The 19,323-nt window shown below is 43.0% G+C and overlaps 1 protein-coding gene across 1 annotated transcript; it reads left to right on the top strand.

The window, feature by feature from the left end:
- Positions 1-1,710: 1,710 nt before the first annotated feature.
- Positions 1,711-16,404, top strand: Pfdn1 (prefoldin subunit 1). Its single transcript, XM_075688053.1, has 4 exons — positions 1,711-1,815; positions 1,993-2,159; positions 12,261-12,345; positions 16,010-16,404. The coding sequence occupies exons 1-4, from the start codon at positions 1,780-1,782 to the stop codon at positions 16,094-16,096; spliced, it is 375 nt and encodes a 124-aa protein (XP_075544168.1). The 5' UTR covers positions 1,711-1,779; the 3' UTR covers positions 16,097-16,404.
- The last annotated feature ends 2,919 nt before the right edge of the window (positions 16,405-19,323 follow it).

Genomic DNA, 19,323 nt, shown 5'->3' with positions numbered 1-19,323 from the left:
CCGCAGGACAAGAAGCTGCGTGAAGCTTGGCTCGCGAAACATAAAACCGGCAAACAGTCATCGGCTAAAACTCGGGTATGCAGGAAGCACAGACGCGAGGAAGATTTCTGCTACGTCGCCCGGTCTGCGATGTTCTGAAAACGCGCACTGAGACGCTCGCCCGAGTCCGCTGCCTGACTAATGTCATGACGGTTTGGTGTATGAACTTGTCGATGCTATAGATGCTCGCAAGTTCAGTGGAGTAGAAAGGCAGCGGTAAGAAGCACATTTAAAAAAAGCATGGCATATGGTCATGTTTGTGTTATGAATTAATGCACTGGATTACAAAAAAGGAGCAGCGGGAAATTGCACGCTGAGAACACCGATAAACATACAGTGCGACGCAACTCGAGAAATAATATTGAAAGGTCAAAGAATTTAGAAGAAAGAAAGATTGAATCGTCGCGACGGGACATCACAGTCCCCGTAGGCGTCGAAGTCTCTACAATGAAATTATTTTCGAACAGCTCTGATAGCGCCCACGCAACAATGGTTGCTTGTATACTGTCAAATGCTCATATTCTGCGGCCTAAAGCTCATGGCACGGTGCGAAAACGCGCGCGCGGAGAAAGCGACACAGTGCGCGGACAAGCATGCAGACGCGCAGTCGGTCGCTGCGAATCTGCGCGATCGCTGCATTGAGGCTTCGTTCTATTACGCTCCATTTAGTTATACAAACACTATAAGAACATATTTCACATAGTTCGCTCTCAGCGTTTACCTACCTTTCACGCAAGAAGCCGGTTCGGGAGACTCCATCGCGGCGACCGCGCGCAGTGACGTTCACTGTACGTATTCGGTAAGGAGATAGCATCTGTAAACGATTGTGTGCTTTCAGTTTGCCCAAGATTATTATTTAGACAGTAAGAAACTTCTCTCGTTTCGAAAGTACTTACAGAAATTTCCGGGAGAGCTCCCGCGTGGTGTTTTCAGTGAGCGCTGACAGCAAAACCCATGAGGAGCGCGCCGCATGATACTACGCCAGCGAGGCGCTTCCGATAGATGGCGACTCCGTAACTCCTCGCCGCCAATATGTAGAGGACAAGATAGAACCGGACCTTCTCGAGGAGCGATGGCTAAGCGCTCTGACTAGCTCTGAACTACACGACCAATTATGGGCTATCCAGCGGGCCCGGGCAGTGGTGGAAAGGCTATGCCTCACCCACATAATGCCCGAGTGGCCTGTGCCCGGGCTGGCTACCTCGCAGGTCCTCTTCCCATTAAAGTTTTTTCCGTCCGTCCTCATTGAACATTCGGAATGCTTGAAAATGCCGCGTCGCAAACGTTGATCTGCGTTGTGCTTGATCTAAGTTAACTCAATGCGTTTGACTCTATATATGTATACAACAAGCTGTGGCTTCATATATAGCAACAAGAAGAGGGATACCATTCAGGGGTCGTATAGCGATTTCTTAATTTCCATTATTTTAGCCCTTCATTTCCGTTATCGCCGGGAGAGGTTATTTGGCACGGCATGCACAGTGCACGGCCTTTCTGTAATAAGTTCTACTTTTCTGCGTACAAACTTGACTTCGTTGCGCTGTCACCTAAAGGGACCATTAGTTCAGATGATGGTTGTAAACAAAAAGAAAACACCGCGGAGAAGTTGCGCTTAAAATTGCACATGATTTGGGGCGGTAGGACCAGTAGCGCGTGATTCGCGTGATACACGGCACATACCATACTTACGCCGGTCGCTCGAACAGTCTGCGGAAGCTCGTCGCTAGCGACATCAGGAAAATGGCTGCTGGACCTGTGGACATGGAGCTCAAAAAGGTAACGCTGAACGCGGTTTTTATCAAAAGTTCTGCTTGCTTTGAGGACCATATGTTTTTTGCTAACGTTAAATTGTTCCACGAAGGGGATGAGGGCAATAAAATTCACATAGGTTCTGTCAATTTCTTGCTTGTATCGAATTTGCCGGAACCATGTGTCATTCGCTGTCATTCGCAGGCGTTTCAAGAGCTGCAGATGAAAATGATCGAAACAACGAGGCGTCTACGGCTAGCTGACGTGCAGATCGAGAACCTCAAGAAAGGGGTCAAGTACGCCTATTGTACGGGCGAAGTGATCTCTGAGGCTCCGCCCGGCACGAGAATGTATCAGTCTGTCGGAAGAATGTAGGTGTGCCGTTTCATTACGATATCTTGCACGTGTTTCTACGGCAGTGTCATTATTTGGAAACCGCGCACTATTTGCGTGCTGTTCAGTAATCACCATATGCGTATTCTCTTGGCGGCAAGGTATAGAAAAGCGTGATGCAAGGGCATAGTGCAACGGCTAACGAGTAACCATTTTTGGATACTAGGCGCAGCTGATACGTGATTGCCGCTTGAATAGGACGCGGGTTGGAAAGAAAAAAGGCACTAACGCAGTATAAACAGAAATGTTGTGAACATATAGTGGAATTTATCCCAATTTAAGCTTGTATAATATGGCGTGTACTTTATAGGCGAGAAAATCTGATCCAAGGGGGCGCGATATTATTTACGGTGTGAAATAACCTTTAATTGGGACTGGTAGTATGATGACGGTGTTGTCTGATTTCAGGGCGTGCTCCAAGAGCACTTATTCATAGGCCGGTTTGGTAATTTTAGTGCAGTATTGCTGTTGTGCAAAAAACGATGGGGACCAAAGGGGAGAGAGAAGCGTGACACAGCCTTGCTCATATGTAATTTTTGTACTCGTCTTTGGTCGTGGCTTTTTCTGTGTGGCATTTGCTTTTTATTATGGCATTGCACGTCAGTTGAAATGCGCCAAAATTATGTGAATTCGTCCCCTCCTCAAAAAAAGAAAAAATCCCTCATGACTGGCTGCTGCATGCTCTGTATGCACACCATGTAGAAGTAACTCGGTGCTCTGAGAGTGACACTTAATGGCAGCATCCCCAGTTGGATGGGGTGGTTGGTTACTTCTGACCGGTTGATCAGCTCCGAGTTTTTGTGACCACTCTTGCTCTGGTTTTGCTTTGTGGATGTCTTTTCGATTAACAATAAAGAAGCACTGTTGTGTTGTGGGGTGTAGCCGCTAGTGATTTGCCAGACACCAAAAAGAACTCTGCATCTTTGACTACTCTCGCATGCTTCAACAATTTGGATCCTTGCTCTATGAAATTGGCCTATGCGTATTATACATAGGGTTGCAGTGTTTGCTAGCAAGCATTGGCCACCATTTGCTTCTTTAAACTTTTCCAGGATGTTTTCATGAGGGGAACCCATCACCTAAACAAACACATGTAGCATTAAGCGTGTTGGGAAGAATGCACCGCTAAACATGCTTGACTGGCACTGTCTCCATACACCTTCCCAGGAAAAAGTTCTCATATAGGGCCAGGCTGAGAGCAACTGTTTGCTCATTTGGCAGTAGCCTTCAGCAATTATAAACAAAGAGTCAAGCAAAGTTGAATGTTGAAGTCTGTAATTAATCACCCAAAGACAGGCTGTAAACAAACAGTTTTATCTGTCGCAAAAAAAAAAAAAAGAACCTGAAACTATTCATAGCTGCTATTGCAGGACATAGGGCTAAAAAGATTACCTGATCACACAGATTGCGTCTCATAACTTTCAGTCTTCGTCAACTGGGCTTCTGCTCATGCTCTGAGCCCATGTAATAGCTCTTATTTGCTCTTCTGACTATTCTTATTTGCTTCAGTCTGACTTCAGCAGAGTTTCTAAATTTTGTGAAAATTGGGCAGATGAAACTTAACGAAGACAAGTGTTAGTTTCTATCAATTTCACATCAGTGCAATCCCACAAACTTGTCACTGTTGCGTAGGTGAGTCACTTCTGGAAAAAGTAGTAACCTGTATGTATCTCAGAGTTTACATTATTTGTACACTTTTTAGGGGGAAAACACAATAATGTATAGTAAACAACGGTGATTGGGCTGTGGGTTTATCAAAAAAAAACTTCTCTGACTCCGTCTTCATTGAAATTATTGCTTAGCCTAAATCTTCTTTTGCTCTCACTGGATAGAAAAGCCCCGCAACTATCTTTTTTCATTAAACTCTGTCATCTCAACTAGGAATTGAAACACGAACCGCTTTAAAATGCATTCTATAGTTAATCTAACGCATAATTAATACAAATGTTGCATTCCATTTTGTATGAATAACCAAATATTTTTGCTCATTTGTAATTCATATAAGTAAAGATTGGAACACTTTGCCCACCTCTGTAGCATTAGCATAAGTATTTAAACTTGCACTTGAAGAATATGTGGTTGCTATATATGTTTACGTTTCCCTACATATTTAGAGCTGCTCTTGAATACATGCTGTACTATATCTTTTATTCATGCAATTTCGGTTGTGCTTCTTGTTCTATCATTTTTGTCTGTGTCTGACTCACTCTCTCCTTTAACGTCCAGTGGGCCTTGAATAGATAAAATAAAATTAATGACTTGATTTTACATGTTTCTTTCGGTCAATCATTTTGAGGCTGTGGTGTTGTGTTACTAAGCACAGGCTCACGGGGTGAAATCCTGTCTGCACGCTGCAATTTGATGGGGGTGAAATGCTCAAACACCCGTGTCCCGTGCATCGGGGGCACGTTAAAGATCCCCTGCTGGTCAAAATTTATCCGGAATCCCCCACTAAGGCATGCCTCAGAATCAAATCTTGATTTGATTCTGAGGCATGGGGAGTCCCATGCTTGGGGTGTCCCCTTGTTTGGTGTGGGGAATTTTTGTGATCGAATCTCTCCCAAACCTATTGTTGCTGTTCTATTGGAGAGGAAAGCTTTGACGTGTAATTTCCCCGATACTCTTTAACATCGCTATGATTGGCCTAGGGCATAAACTAAGCAAAATCGAAGGCATAAAACACGCCATTTATGCAGATGACATCACTATCTGGGCCACTAAAGGCTCGCTGTGCCAAAAAGAAAGCTATCTGCAAGAAGCAGCCACTTGCGTGGAAGAATACGTCGGGGAAAGAGGCCTTGAGTGCTCCACGGAGAAATCCAAGCTTCTGAGAATTACACGGGGCAAGAAAAGCAAAGAAAGCCTTAACATATGGCTAAAGGGGCAGCCGATACCCGAAAGCCAACAAATCAGGATCCTTGGAATGTGGGTGCAATCCAACCAGCGCTGCACCCACACGCTGAAAACACTCAAGCAGTCAACAACCCAAATAGCACGCATGATCACGAGGGTGTCACAAAAGAGATATGGGATGAAAGAAGGAGACACACTTAAGCTGGTTGGCAACCTGGTGGTCAGCAGGGTCGCATACTCACTCCCGTACTTCAACTGCACCAAACAGGAAATACAAGAAGCGGACACAATTTTACGCAAAGCGTACAAAACAGCACTTCACCTGCCGAACAATACATCGACAGAGAAACTAATGGCACTTGGTTTAAGCAACACCTTCGAAGAATTAAAAGAAGCCCAAAGTATCGCACAGCTCATGAGACTCCAGCAGACCAAAACGGGAAGGGAACTGCTAATAAGGCTAGGCTTCGCGGAATCAATCAAAGAAACCCAAAGAACGGAGGGGATTCCTGATGAATATCGGAAAACATACACTGTTAGCCCCCTACCCAAAAACATGGACCCAAACCTCCACACGGCGCGAAGGGACGCAAGGGCGAAATACGTCGAAAAGTACCTGGCCACAAAAAACACAACAGTATACACAGATGCTGCAGTATACGCCAAGCAAAGAGGCACAAACATAGTAAAGACAGCTGCGATAGTAATAAGCCAGGACTACAAAGAGATCAGCAGCGCGTCAATGAAGGACTGCTCGGTAACGGAAGCTGAGGAAATAGCCGTAGCTCTAGCGGCAGTGGAGGGCTACCGATCCGAAAGGTCTTTAACAATACTCACCGACTCGCAAACTACGTGTCGGAATTACATGAACGGCAGAATAGGACGCAGAGCGCTTCACATCCTCCGCTCCTGCAGGGCTAACAACAAAGTCAGGCATACAATTTTCTGGGTACCGGGACACGCTGGAATAGAAGGGAACCTAAGGGCGGACAAGGCAGCTCGAGAGCACACAAACCGAGTGGCCACAAGCACCGACCCTGAGGAACCCATACCAGTCAACCCAAGCTACTCAGACATATTGAATTATAACTATAAGGGGGTCCGAATCAAATACCCTCCACCCCACAACAGCCTAAATCAGCATGAAGCAACCTCTTGGAGGAGGCTGCAGACAGGAACATATCCAAACCTAAACACACTAAGCAAGATGTTTCCCACCCAGTATAGAGACATTTGCCCCTGGTGCGGCGCCAAGCCCACCTTATATCACATTACATGGGAATGCGTTCAGAATCAACAATTCCTTCAAATAAAAGACCCGAGTGCGGAGCAGTGGGAGAGGGTGCTCTCCAGCAGCGACCCGAAAGTCCAGCATGGACTAGTAAGGCACGCTCGCCGAGTAGCCACCCTCAGTGGTGCCCTGGAATAGGGGCGTCGACCCTGCGCAGATGGGGAAGAAGACCGTGAAGACGGCCGACCGCATCTGCCACCGCTAATTTCTAACCAATTAGAGCAAATAAAGTTTTTCCTCCTCCTCCTCCTGGCACATAAAAGGCCAGAATTCAATTCAAGCATTTGTCTACACTGCGTGATACATTTTGCACTAACACAGCCTTCATACTTCAGATTTTACTTGGGCTATTTAAGAGCACTATGTATAAAGCTTCCTTTGGTAGTGTTGTCCATGTTTGGTAGTGTTGTCCAAGCATCCACTGTTAGTGTTGTCAGTGGCAGCCTTATTATTAAAAAAAGAAATAGAAAAACAGTAATTGCTTCTTTATCTGTGGAGCATTTTACTTTGCTGACTCAATTTCAGGAACAACATATTTGCTTATAAATTATATAAGAAGATACACTGAATAGCACTGAACATGCTTGTCTCATAGCAGCATAAGTAAAGAAAGGATGGAAAGATATAGCCTGAGGTCTGTCTGTCATTGAACACAGTAACAATGCCATGATTGATAAATATGGCCCGGCAATGTATTCGTATTATACTGGCTTAAAGACTTTGGCGTGTTTTACTGAATCGTGACCCACTACTTCGTGTCACTGCTACCACAGAGATTCTCAGAGATCTGCATGGTGTCGCTAGAGCAGGTCACCGATAGACTTAACAACTTTGGGGCTCAATGGTTAATCGGAAACATCTGAGAAATTATTCAGGCTTTTAATTTTCAATGTGCCGTTTTGTCTAATGCCTGCTCTTTAAGATATTTGAAGTAGTTGGCAGATTTTTATTTCGTTTAATTATTGGACACCCTAAAAATACAGTCGTCTTTGCTGAAAAAAAAGAAAAACCAACTACTCGTAGCTTTTCTCAATATCAAGGGGTGCATAAAGCATAAAATGAATTAACACAGCAAGCTGGGCGAGTTGGTGCATAAATGAAGCCGAAATGAGGTCACGGCCACATATTGAGCCATCTGATAAACAATGTATATTACAGACTATGAATTATTGCGCGTTGCATATGGTATCGGAATAATAGAATCAAATATTCAGATAACTTTTTAGTGGCATGGAATGTTTATGTTTAAATATCTGATTATTTGGCTAAATTATTATTAAAACTGGATACCCTTAATATTCATTATTCTAAGTCCGGGTAATACATCTTCAAAGCAAGATTCTTTTTTTTTTTAGGTTAAACCAGATAGCCGGTTTGACAGATATTTACAAGAACTAGTGATTACCCAGTGCTCACCAGTGCGGCAAAGAGTGCCACCTGCCATGCGGGCCGATTTCCATTTCAGTCGCTCTATACTGTGCACCTGTGTTATCCTATTTATGTGCTGTGTTGTCATGGCCTTTGCAGAGATGAGTGTTTAGTATTACCTCTTGGTGATGTGTTGACATAAAGAGTGCCTGTTGACAGAGGAATTTATCATGTAATATACTTGGTTCAGTAAAAGGACCCTGCAGCACCTTTTAGTAGTATTCCACACCTTTTGTGGAATGGTTTCTTACCTTTTGTAGATTTGAAGTGTGAGATATGCCTTATATTAAAGGACATCTCACAAATCATTTCTTGGAAAAGTTTGAGTTCACATTGCATGGATGGATATATATCATCAATCAAATGCTGCTGCTACCGTGACCTTGTGTTCTTCCTCTCCTTTTCACTATTCGAACTGCGCTTAAAGCTGTATCGTGCCCATGGGGAATGGTGCCCACAATGGTTTGCTATTGCAGTGTCCAGCTTAGGTATATGCAGAATCTCGAGGTTGTGTGGTGCATCCCTCCAGTGTGCATATAGTATCGAAATAATAGAATCAAATATTCAGATAACTTGTTAGCGGCATGGAATGTTTATGTTTAAATATCTGATTATTTGGCTAAATTATTGCAGTGTGCCAGCTTGGAGGCCATAGAATAGGTTCAGTTGTATCGCCATATGCCACCAGATGGTGTCACTGCCTTGTCAGTCATGTGATTTCTCTGTTAGTTTTCCTGAGGTGCTGCTTGGTCAAGTCGTCCAAAGAAATTTTAACAGTGACCTATGTTTTTCAAAAGTGCATGGAATGCACTAGAAAAGTGCTGTGGATGGTCTTATGTGTTCCGGTGAACAAAAATTGCAGGCTTCTTGCTGTGTGGGGAAGAATTATATTAGCTCCAGATGTTCATAATAGTATTGTTTAGTTAGTGGCCAGCTTTATTTACCATGTTGAGATAGCATTGCACTTCAGTCCAGTACTTGCCAGTCTGCTGAGTTTGAATTTTAGCCTGGTTTTTCACACATTTTGAACAGTGAATTGTTTCCACGTTAAAGTGACTCTGAAGGGGATTGCGTGGGTCAATTGTGAAAATTTGGATCCAGATTTCCTACACCATGTTTCATAGGTTCTGTGCTTGTTTAAAAGCATGTTTCGCATTAACATGGGTTAAAAAAAAAAAAGCCTGTTAGTACACGTCACGCTGCCACTGATGTAAGAGATGACCTCGTGATACTTACTGCAGCAGGTGCTATTGGAGTCATGGGGTGCCTTTGGCGTGGCTCAGCATCATTAGGCTGGCTTAGCTACATAGCATTGCTGAAAATGGAGGTGGATGAGGAGACGCCTGCATGTGCAGTACTTGGCATATGGTTCTTTCGCAGAGCAAAGTCTCCAAGTACAAGTGGGATGCCTTCACTGGAGACAGGGTTGTTTCTGCACGTCAAGATGCCAGCTCGCAAACTTTTTTCATTTTTGCACATACAAATTCAGGCTCTTCTACTTGCGTCCTTGCATTCCAGGGCTTGTCACACAGTTTCATAATTGCTTCATGGTGCAGAATTGGGCTGCCCTTTAGGGTTCACATTGTACATCATAGGAGACTGCACTGATAGGAACCGAGCCCGATTTTCACACAAAGCCATTGATCAGTGTCCTGTTGCCACAACTTGCTTATCCTTGCAATCTTTCCTTTTTTTACGCATTACAGAGAGAAGTATGGTGGAAGTACACTTTCTAGAAAATGAAATAAAAATGTAATGAAGCAATATTGCACTGAATGTCAGTGAGGTCAACAAAAATATGGTAGTAATAACTAAACAGTTGCATGTTATTGACTCATGGCTTGCAACAGTTATTGGCAGTACTGATTTAGTTGTAAGCTGTTTTCTCTCATTGTGAGGTTTAGAAATACTAGACTGCTAAAATACTACTACTAAAATACTAGAAATACTAGAAGTTCTAGACCCCAACAGAAGGGTGCATTAGGGACCTATCTGACATTGCCTTATACAGTCGACTCCCGATAATTCGAAGCCGCTTAATTGGAATTTTCAGTTAATTAGAAGTGAAGTGCTGGTCCCGTCAGTTTTGCATGTAATCCTATAGAAGAAATCGCTCGATAATTCGAAGTCCTCATCCAGTAATATTGTTTAATTGGAAGTTAATATTCAGCCGGGATCCTCGAGGTGACCGTCATACTTTGGTAGAATGTGCAATTTTTCAAGTGTTGCAACAGTTCCGTGCTCCGCGTTGGTGTCATCGCCACCGCAGCCGCCCGCAACGCCATCCTTCTTGGAGCGGCGCAATTATTCATTGCTACGGCTGCCGTGGCCTCCGCGATCAACTCCGGCGGGAGGCGAAGCAGCTCCCGCCGGAGGCCACGCGTGGCTGCCGCGCGTGACCGGAGCTGATCACGGAGGCCACGCGGGTGCCATAGGTGCACGCAGCGCTGCATACTGGCAGTGGCGAGATTGTGCGAGATTAGTCTTGCAGCGTGCGCAGCGTATGTCGAGGCGTGTGTTGGTCGAGCGCCTTTGTGCAGGAAGCTCGTAGGCTAGGTTGTTCCACGAGTGATTCGGAATTGACTGTACCTAGTCGCGCAGTTTATAGCCATGGCAAACCGTGGCTCTTATCACACGTTGACCTGGCAACGAAAGTCGAGGTTTTGAAGGAAGTTGAGAAGGGAGGTCCCGCCAAACAAGACATAGCGCGGAAGTACGGGATCAAGCCGAACACGCTCTCTAACTACATCAAGAACAAGCGCACAATAATGGATGCATTTGAGAATGACAAGTTCAAGACTTCTCGGAAGCGAATGCGCACCGGCGCTTACCCAGAGTTGGAGAAGGCGCTGCTGGTTTGGATTAGGGAGGCCAGGAGCAACAAACTTCCTCTCAGCGGAGACATCGTTGTGATGAAAGCCCGAACGCTTGCAGCAATGTTGGGGATCGATGACTTCGTTTCGTCAGATGGATGGCTGACGCGCTTTAAAGATAGCCATGACCTGGTTTTCAAGAGCGTGTGTGGTGAAAAGGCGTCCGTTAACCAGGAAACATGCGCCACGTGGAAGGACGGAAAGCTGCGTGAATATCTCGCCGAATACAGACCGGAAGACATCTTCAATGCAGATGAGACTGCACTCTTCTATCAGCTTCTACCAGAGAAGACACTGACATTCAAGGACGACGACTGTGCTGGGGGCAAATGCAGCAAGGAGAGAGTGTCAGTGCTGATCGCGGCAAACATGACTGGCACGGAACGATGTCGGTTGCTTGTGATCGGGAAAGCCGCGAAGCTGAGATGTTTTAAAGGCGTGAAGACGCTGCCTGTGGACTATGAGGCTAAAAAAAAAAAAGCGTGGATGACGGCCGAAATCTTCAAGAGCTGGATAAGCAAATTGGACCGCAAGTTTGCTGCTTCGAATCGCAATGTGTTGTTCCTTGTCGATCACTGCAGTGCTCACGTGAATGTGCCAGCCTTGAGTGCAATACGCCTCGCATTTTTGCCTGCAAACACAACGGCTGTTTTGCAGCCAATGGACCAAGGCATCATCAAGAATGTTAAAGTCCTGTACAGGCGGCACCTCCTTGAGCGCATGATTTTGTGTATGGATAGCTCCACAAAGTACGAGGTGAGCCTGCTTAGTGCCATCCACATGTTGGCGCGAGCATGGGATCGTGTGAAGCAAGAAACAATCGAAAACTGCTTCAGGGCTTGCGGTTTTGTGGCAGCTTCTTCGGAGGATGCCTCTGAAATTTCAGCGGAGGAAGCGTCAACAAGCGAGCTTGACAGCACTGATTTTGGTGATGCTCTCGGGGACGTCAATTTTGAAGATTACGTCGCCGTAGACAAGGCGGTCGAAACGTGCGGTGTGCTGACGGATAGCGAAATTGTAGAGATTATTCAGCCCCAGGAAGCGACCCAGGAAAGCGACAATGACGTTGAAGGCGAGCCGCAACCTAAGGCTGCCGATGTAGCTGCGGGCCTTGCTCTTGCGGAGCGCTTCTTTGCCGCTGAAGGTAACGCAGAAGAAGCGTTCCGCCACATCTACAGCCTGCAGAACTTGCTTTCAGCAGCGCGATTCGGCAAGAAGAAGCAAAGCAAGATGACCGACTATTTTTCTTAGAGAAAATACTCGATTTCGCCACAAATAAAGTGCTGTTTTTTGTGTTTTGTGCTTAATTGGAAGTTCGTTTAATTCGAAGTTTTTTGCGGTCCCCGTGAACTTCGTATAACGGGAGTCGACTGTACATACAAAATTGGAATTCATTTTTGTGCCCCTTCAAGATTGAATATTCGTATGCTGACAAGGAAGCACACAGCAGTATCTGTACCTATCACATATTTTTCTTGATAAATTTATTTTCTTGATAAGCAGTGGGTGTAATAAACAATTTCTTTCATGTGTGTAATGGTAGGTTGTGTCGGCTTTTATAAAATTGTCTGTGAATGTCACTTATGCTACGGGTATTTCAATTTCTTTTCTGTTATCACCATTCATGATTACAGGTTTCTTGGTTCTGATTTTGAGGAAGTTATGAAGAATTTGGATGATAAGATAAAGACCTGCAATGAGAAGATCAAGAGCCTTGAGGTGTGTAAAAGCAAGTTTACCTTTTGAGATTTGCAGTGTTGCCTTTTTAACACATTCGCCTGCTGCGACAGCTCCGTGTCTGTGGCTGCTCAGTACGAAGTCACAGGTTTTATTTTCGGTTACAGCAGGTGCATTTCACGAAATGCTAGAACGTTCCAGCTCATGTACTGGGCCATTGGTGCACGTTAAATAATCACAGGTGGTCAGCGTTATTTCGGAGACCTCCACTGTGGTGCCCTTCATAACTCACTGTGCAGTTTCAAGCCCCATGATTTCACTCATATTAGCATATGCTTAAATAATTTGTGTGTATGTGTTCGTGTGGAGAAACATAAGCTGAATTGTGTCAGCTCTGTGTGCAAGTTTGTAAGGCATCAACATGTTTCTAAGCATTGGTAGGTACATTTAGGTAGGGGTGAACATATTCCAAATAACAGCTTTTGAAACTAATTAAAGAAAGAAAAATTCTGAATATCTCATACAAATACATTAAAGTGCTTCTGGGGTATTTTTTTACCACGTTAGAATAACTTGATTTTAAGGTTGCAGAAATCCTCTTAGTGCATGTTGGGTAGGTATGTTTGCTTAGAAACTTTGAAGTAAAAGTAAATATAAATTAATATATACAAAATTTTGAAACTGAACTTGGTAGCTTGGAGAGTTGCTTTATGTGGTCACATCGGAACATACCCCTTATGAATGCAAATAATGTTGGCATCCCTCTTTAAGCACCTACCATATCTTGCTTTTGCGATCCCAAAAGCTTCTACTGAGCCCAGTTACGAAAATAAAAGAAGCCATTCAACACCATGTGCTATTTTACTAAGAGGTCTGTGTACTCTAAAGATACCTGTGAGCAGACATATGTAAAGGTTATCTGCCGTGGTAGCTCAGTGGCCAAGGCATTGCGCTGCAGAGCATGAGGTCGCTGGTTCGATTCTCGGCCACTGCACTCGCGTTCCATTGGGAATTGAATGTGGGAGTTCTTGTGTACCATGCTTTGGCTACACATTAAAAAGAACCTCAGGTGGTTGAAATCGGTCTGTAGCCCTCTACTACAGTGTCCCTCATAACCTATAATGCAGTTTTAGTACATTAAACCCCACAATTTAAGTTTTTAGGTCATTATTTACTGTTTGATTATGCACAACAGACGTGCACTCAATAACACTACTTGGGAGGCACCTGCTCCTCGGTTGCTGTCATCTGCTTGCGAAGTAGGTGCCGATGTCGGCAAACACAGTAGAAAGTCGCACATTTGTGGGCACAATTTCGGAGCACATATAACAATTTCTAAAATTAATTTTCACTGAAACTAAATAACTTTCAGTCGTATCGTTGGGCACAGATGATCAAACTGCCAGAGAGAATGTGTACTTGAAATTTTGTTCAGATCCGTTGACTTCGTAATATGGCCAGAGTCACCCTTTAATGCAAATTTTAATGGTCATACATTTCGCTTGTGAAAACCAAGTTGCTGCAGAAGCTTGGGAGTGTGGTATTTTCTGGAGTCTGGAGTTTGGTATGGTCTGGTATCCGGCCAAGGTAATGTTGCCTCTGTTAACTTTAGCATCTAGGAGTGTCACATAGAACCCAATTAAAAAGAACACTAAATGAGTATATGGTACTGTTTACTGCGCTATTTTTATGTGAAGGCCTTGAAAAATTATTTTTTCATATAGAATGTCTCCCTTATGATTCACATCAAGAATCATACTGTACTTCATGGCTAACTTCTCTGCTTTGAACGTTCTCCTTTGTTTCCTTCCACTGGGGTGTTTGTTCTCATGGCAGATGGGCCTTTCCACGTGACAGATGAAAGTGGGAACAGGGCATTACGTGACTTGAGACTACTGTTGCTCTTGTAGCCAGCGTTGCCCTAATGTAGCTCGACCGTAGTTGATAGAGTTGGGAAAAGTCACCTGCAGGAGCAGGTGCCTTTTTGCTTCTGGATTCTGTGTTGTCTGTTGCCTGCTGAAGGTTCTAGAATCTGGAGGACAATGTTCAGGCAAAACTTTGTGCCTAATTCGGTGGCGTTCCCTGCTTTGTCCACTCCACTCTTGATTCAAATGTTGCTGCAGTCAAACGGTCCATGCACTGGTCACATGACAGTTTGGTTTGCATGCCCATTGTGTAGATCCAAAGCTAGTCTGGGTAGTGGTAGGTCATCAGTGTTCACTGACCTTAAAGGACAGGGTGCCTGAAGCTGCAATTGAAAAATGACCAACCTGCATCCATGAATGACTTAAAAGAGCAAGGATGCGAAGTGAACTGGTAATGACAGGAAGCATAGATCTACTCAAGGTTGAGCAGCAATAGCAGTTGTGTGGAGCTGTAACAATGTTCCCTTTGAGTTGTAAAGTGGGCTTGTAAATTGAAGCCTGCAGGGTACTTCGTTTGTTTTCTATTCTTGGCGCGGCTATCCTCTGTGTGTTGTAGCATTTTACGACATTGTTTCTATGCTATGGTAGGATTTTCTATCTGTTTCTGTGAAGTATACGTTACAGTAATATTTTGACTTGCAGACAGATTTGCATGCGGAACACAAAACGGTGCTTCTTTTTTTTTTTTATTAGCTGTGCGCATGTGAAGCCATGTCTGATGCAATGTACGTCTTCTGGTGGTTGCTCGGTCTGATCTTCGCACATGTTCCCAAGCTTCGGACTTTTGAGAAATGAACTTGCTCTCTCTCTCTAGCTCCATATGCACTGTTGTTTTTGTCACTCTGTTGATCCGCTTCTTGTGTGGGTTTGATCAGTCCTGCGACCCAGGCGAGCTTAGTACACACACTGATTTATTTATTTACTTATTTATTTATTTATTTATTTATTTATTTCAAACGCAAATGCATTGTAGAGGGGAGTTGTTACAAATGAACAGTAAGTTATAAAAAGTTATACAGAAGAAATGGTAATACAAAAAATATGAAGGCAGAATACAAGAAATATTAACAAAACAAAAAATGAACAGTGTGATACAAACAAAATGACTCACAATATGGCACAGTTAGTTACAGTGAAGAAGTGCAAATAAGGATTGTCTGAACCTGCGTGCACTTCAGAAAGGCACTGTCCGGCCACACATTGACCACAGGTCTTTCGCCGCATATTTGAGAAAACGAGTAATAGCCATTCGATTCGCAATTGAATTATTAGAATATTCACTATTCAAGTAATCACATGTTTAAAGAAAATGTTTCAAGTTACTGTTTCATTTTGGAATGCCTTTGAACTTGCCAAAAGTGAGAGCAGACAATATTCTCTTTGGCTTTCACACATTCTACATGGATAAAAACAAGATAGAGAATTGACACTGTATTGAGATTGAAAGAATTGACATGTGCACACACGGCTGCACAGAGTAAAAAAGGAAGCAGTGAAATCAGTTCATCTCTGTGCTCCGTAAGTTAGTTGTCCCTTCTGCCACTTAATTGTGTATCACCTGATGGCCATAACAGCTTATTGCTGGGAGGATTTAGAAAGATTTATATCTTGTGTGCATTTGTAGGCTCGTTGATCCTTTTTGTTTTTCTTCTTTAATTTCTCTGTAGATGTTCTCACTACATTTCTTGCTTTTTTAGGTACTATGTGCTTCTGTGTTTGTTCTGCCTGGCAAACGTGCATGTAAGTGATTTTAAAAAATGGCTATTATTTGCTGCTTTCAGAGCAACAAGGCCTACTTGGAAAAGAGCCTCAAGGAGTCTGAGAACAACCTTAGGGAAATGATTGTTCAGAAGCAGAGCATGCATTGACATGGCAAGGTTAGGTACTTAACATGTGACATTAATTATTTATGCAAATGTTAGGAAAATGTTACCACATCAGGGATCATTCGAACCATGGGCACCCAAAGTGATGCTGTAAAATACCTTCACTAGTTTGTTGGGACATCTTATTTTCATTACCTGCCTGTGGGGAAACCATTAATATAGCTTATCTGGAAAATATTTTGAGCTTTTCACTATGGTTACATTGTTTTGTGCAAGACAACCAGGAAGTCATTTTGTACACTGTGAATTTGCCTCGATTTTCTAAAATAAACAGTTGATGTAAAACTGAATTACTTCACTGCGTATCAGCCACTTTGACACCATAATTTTACCCTGCTGTCACTGCTTTTGTAATGTCTGTTTGCAGTGCTCCAACCTGGTGAGGGGCCCTTTAGATGAAAAAAAGATTGCTGACATAGCTCCTTTGTAGACGCTCTTGAGCAACATCTTGCTTGCGAATTTTCTGGTAGTGCAGCCAATGGTAGCTTTTCCACCGCTTTTAAATGAGCCATTACTAAAGAAGGTTAACAGAAAATAATGTTGGAGAGAGGTATGTTTGAAGAAACAATCAAGAAAGATGACATTTGGCATGCAGAGTTTCGGTTTCTCACGTTAACTTTACTGCTAGGAATAAACTAGACGCAACATATACCTTGATACATAAAATTGTATCCTGATTATTGGTGTTTTTGATGGAATTGTAGCAGAAATAATTGCTCAGAGAGTTCCTTAAAACTTAATTTGAGACTTCAAAAAAGCACCTCAAGAAGCATGAAATGCAATAATTTGCTATTTTTAGTATAACTGCTGAAAGAAAAAAAGTAGAAATACACAAAATATGTGCCTTGCACCTAGTTCGCAACTTCTGCAAGTTAGGCAGAACAAAAGAAATGTGCAGATTTGGTGGCGGGAATGTTAGCCATAGTGATGTCTATGTGGAAAAGCTATGGTATAGCTAGTGGGAAACCACCGAGTAAGCGCATGTTGTGCAGGCAGTGTTTGTTTTTACTGATTGCAGCAAACACCTGGTTCCTTTTCACTGCATTCTTTAAGCTCTCAAAGCAATGTTTGTCAGGTGGGAGGGCGTTCAGAAGCTTCCTCATAATTGTGTTCAATAAGCTTTTCTGTGCAAGCAGGCTGATCTAGTTGTGCACTTTCAACTGACGCTGGAGGGTTCACTGGCTTCGTAAAGTACTTGTACAGTACTGTGCAATAATGTGCAGTGTTGCACAGTTTTGTACAGTAATTAATAATGGCATTTGCACAGGTGCATTTGCACAGTAAGCTATTAGACTGCTAGTCAAGCTTCTGCCGAAGGTCGGTCTAAAATCGATTGCGTTATCTGGTATGAGTGAAAACTTCACATGATGAGAAGGGTTGTTCGTTATAAGTTGTACATAGGCTGTTGAAATGCTGTTGGATAAAGCTATCCCGTGGTGTGAAAAAAAAAAAAAAAGTTCACGTGATATAAATGGAACAAAATTATCAAAACAATATTCACCCCTGAGCATGTATCTACGTTTGAAGCATCGTTAAAATGGCATAGATTTAGATGACTGATCGAAAAATCAGAATCCCAGGCAAGTTTCTGTCTTCACTGCTGCTTTCATTGAAAAATTATGTTGCAGAGTCAACCAAAATGTAAATTTTGTGTGGTGTGATTAAGGTAGTGCTAGGAGCACTGGAGGCTAGTTTTGACAGTATACCTCCTTTTGAAGTTTTATTTTTCTAGATACCCAAAGGGGGGGGGGGGGTGTACTGAAAGTTGCCATATGTGACCAATAGTTAAAGTGCAATCATCATTCCATACAGTGCATGGCTTTGCTCATGGAAACATTCCAACTGCAATGTTTTAACATGTCGATGTCGAAAAACTGTTGAACAAATTGATCGATTTTTTGGGTGGCTGGTAAGGAAAATTTAACCCTTTCAGTCTTGACATTTTTTACCTGCAACTATAAGTTTTTATTAATGCTATTTGGCTTCTTTATCATGTAACTAGCTTAAATGTGCAGAATTCTTTTTGTTTTGTTTCACATAAAGTATGCAATGAAGTCCTCAGGTGAGGAAATCAGAGCCAAATGGTTGTGGTATGTGCAGAAGCGAAGTTTGGTCGACACCTTTTTCAGTTTATGCACCCATTTAAATCTAGAAGTTATATGGTGCACTAATCGTGACTGAAGTGAGCCTAACCCTGTTGATAATGCGTGTGGGATGCCTTAAAACAATTCCTTCCATTGATCAGTTACATGGACAGTTAAAGATAAATGTGCTGTATTTTCTCATCTTAATTTCTTTGAAAAGATTTCCCATCATTGAATAACGAATACCAGGAGGTTTTGTAAGCCAGATTTACAAATACACTCTTTGGGATATATCATAAAGAATATCTGTGTGGAGTTGGTAGCTGATCAAGGCAAGAATAAAGTTCATAAAGATATCTGCTAAAATTGACTCATGGTGTATTAAAAACATTTCTGTGCCATGACGAATTTAAAGTTATTCCCCATAATATTCATCATATAATTTTAGTTTGCCTTGGTCCTAGGTGCCATCACCTGTTTCCTCCAAACACGTGTTGTCATCCTCCTCCCTGTTCCCAATTTATATTCATTTTCACCCATGTCTGATATTTCCATCTACAAGCTCGGCAAACATTTTGTTTGCGTCTTCAAGAGTGGTGCAATCTAGGTCTTCAGGCCTTTGTCATTGAGTGAAGCAAACGAAGTGTAATTCAAACTCCTTACAAATAAAGAGCAGCAGCTGTAGTGCATGACAATGTCATGGGCACTACCCGTGAGACATGGTGGACACAGCCTTGATGTACTCAAATGAGGGCACATCTTGTTCTGAATGTGGCAACTGATCCATGCTTTCAGAGAGAACATTTTGATTAAGTTTAACTTGTAACAGGAGTCTAAAACAGTCTTTTAAACTCTAATCATGTTAAAGCGCCCCCTCACCTGGCCCCATAGCAAATTTTGGTTATATGCTGAAAATTGTTACGTATCCTCTAAGGAGCGTTCTACAGCAAGAATTTTCCAAATTGGTTCATTATTAGCAGATACTATAGAATGTTTGAAGTGTCGTGAACGCACGGTTTCTGGAGGTGAGCTTCACCGCCAACATGCAAGATCGCCAGTTTCTCCCGTCTGGCCTCTCCAAACAAAGTTCCTTCCCTGTGTTCTCCCATACCAGAGCGGGAGGAT

Source organism: Dermacentor variabilis, chromosome 1 (assembly GCF_050947875.1).
Source record: "Dermacentor variabilis isolate Ectoservices chromosome 1, ASM5094787v1, whole genome shotgun sequence".
Lineage (NCBI taxonomy): Eukaryota > Metazoa > Arthropoda > Arachnida > Ixodida > Ixodidae > Dermacentor > Dermacentor variabilis.
Note: the sequence above shows the minus strand (reverse complement) of the source record. Positions and strands in the feature narration are given on the sequence as shown.

Coding starts and splice junctions, on each gene's coding strand:
- Pfdn1 (XM_075688053.1), top strand. CDS start 1,780: ATGGCTGCTGGACCTGTGGACATGGAGCTCAAAAAG. Junction 1,816..1,992: donor TGGACATGGAGCTCAAAAAG/GTAACGCTGAAC, acceptor TGTCATTCGCAG/GCGTTTCAAGAGCTGCAGAT. Junction 2,160..12,260: donor TATCAGTCTGTCGGAAGAAT/GTAGGTGTGCCG, acceptor TCATGATTACAG/GTTTCTTGGTTCTGATTTTG.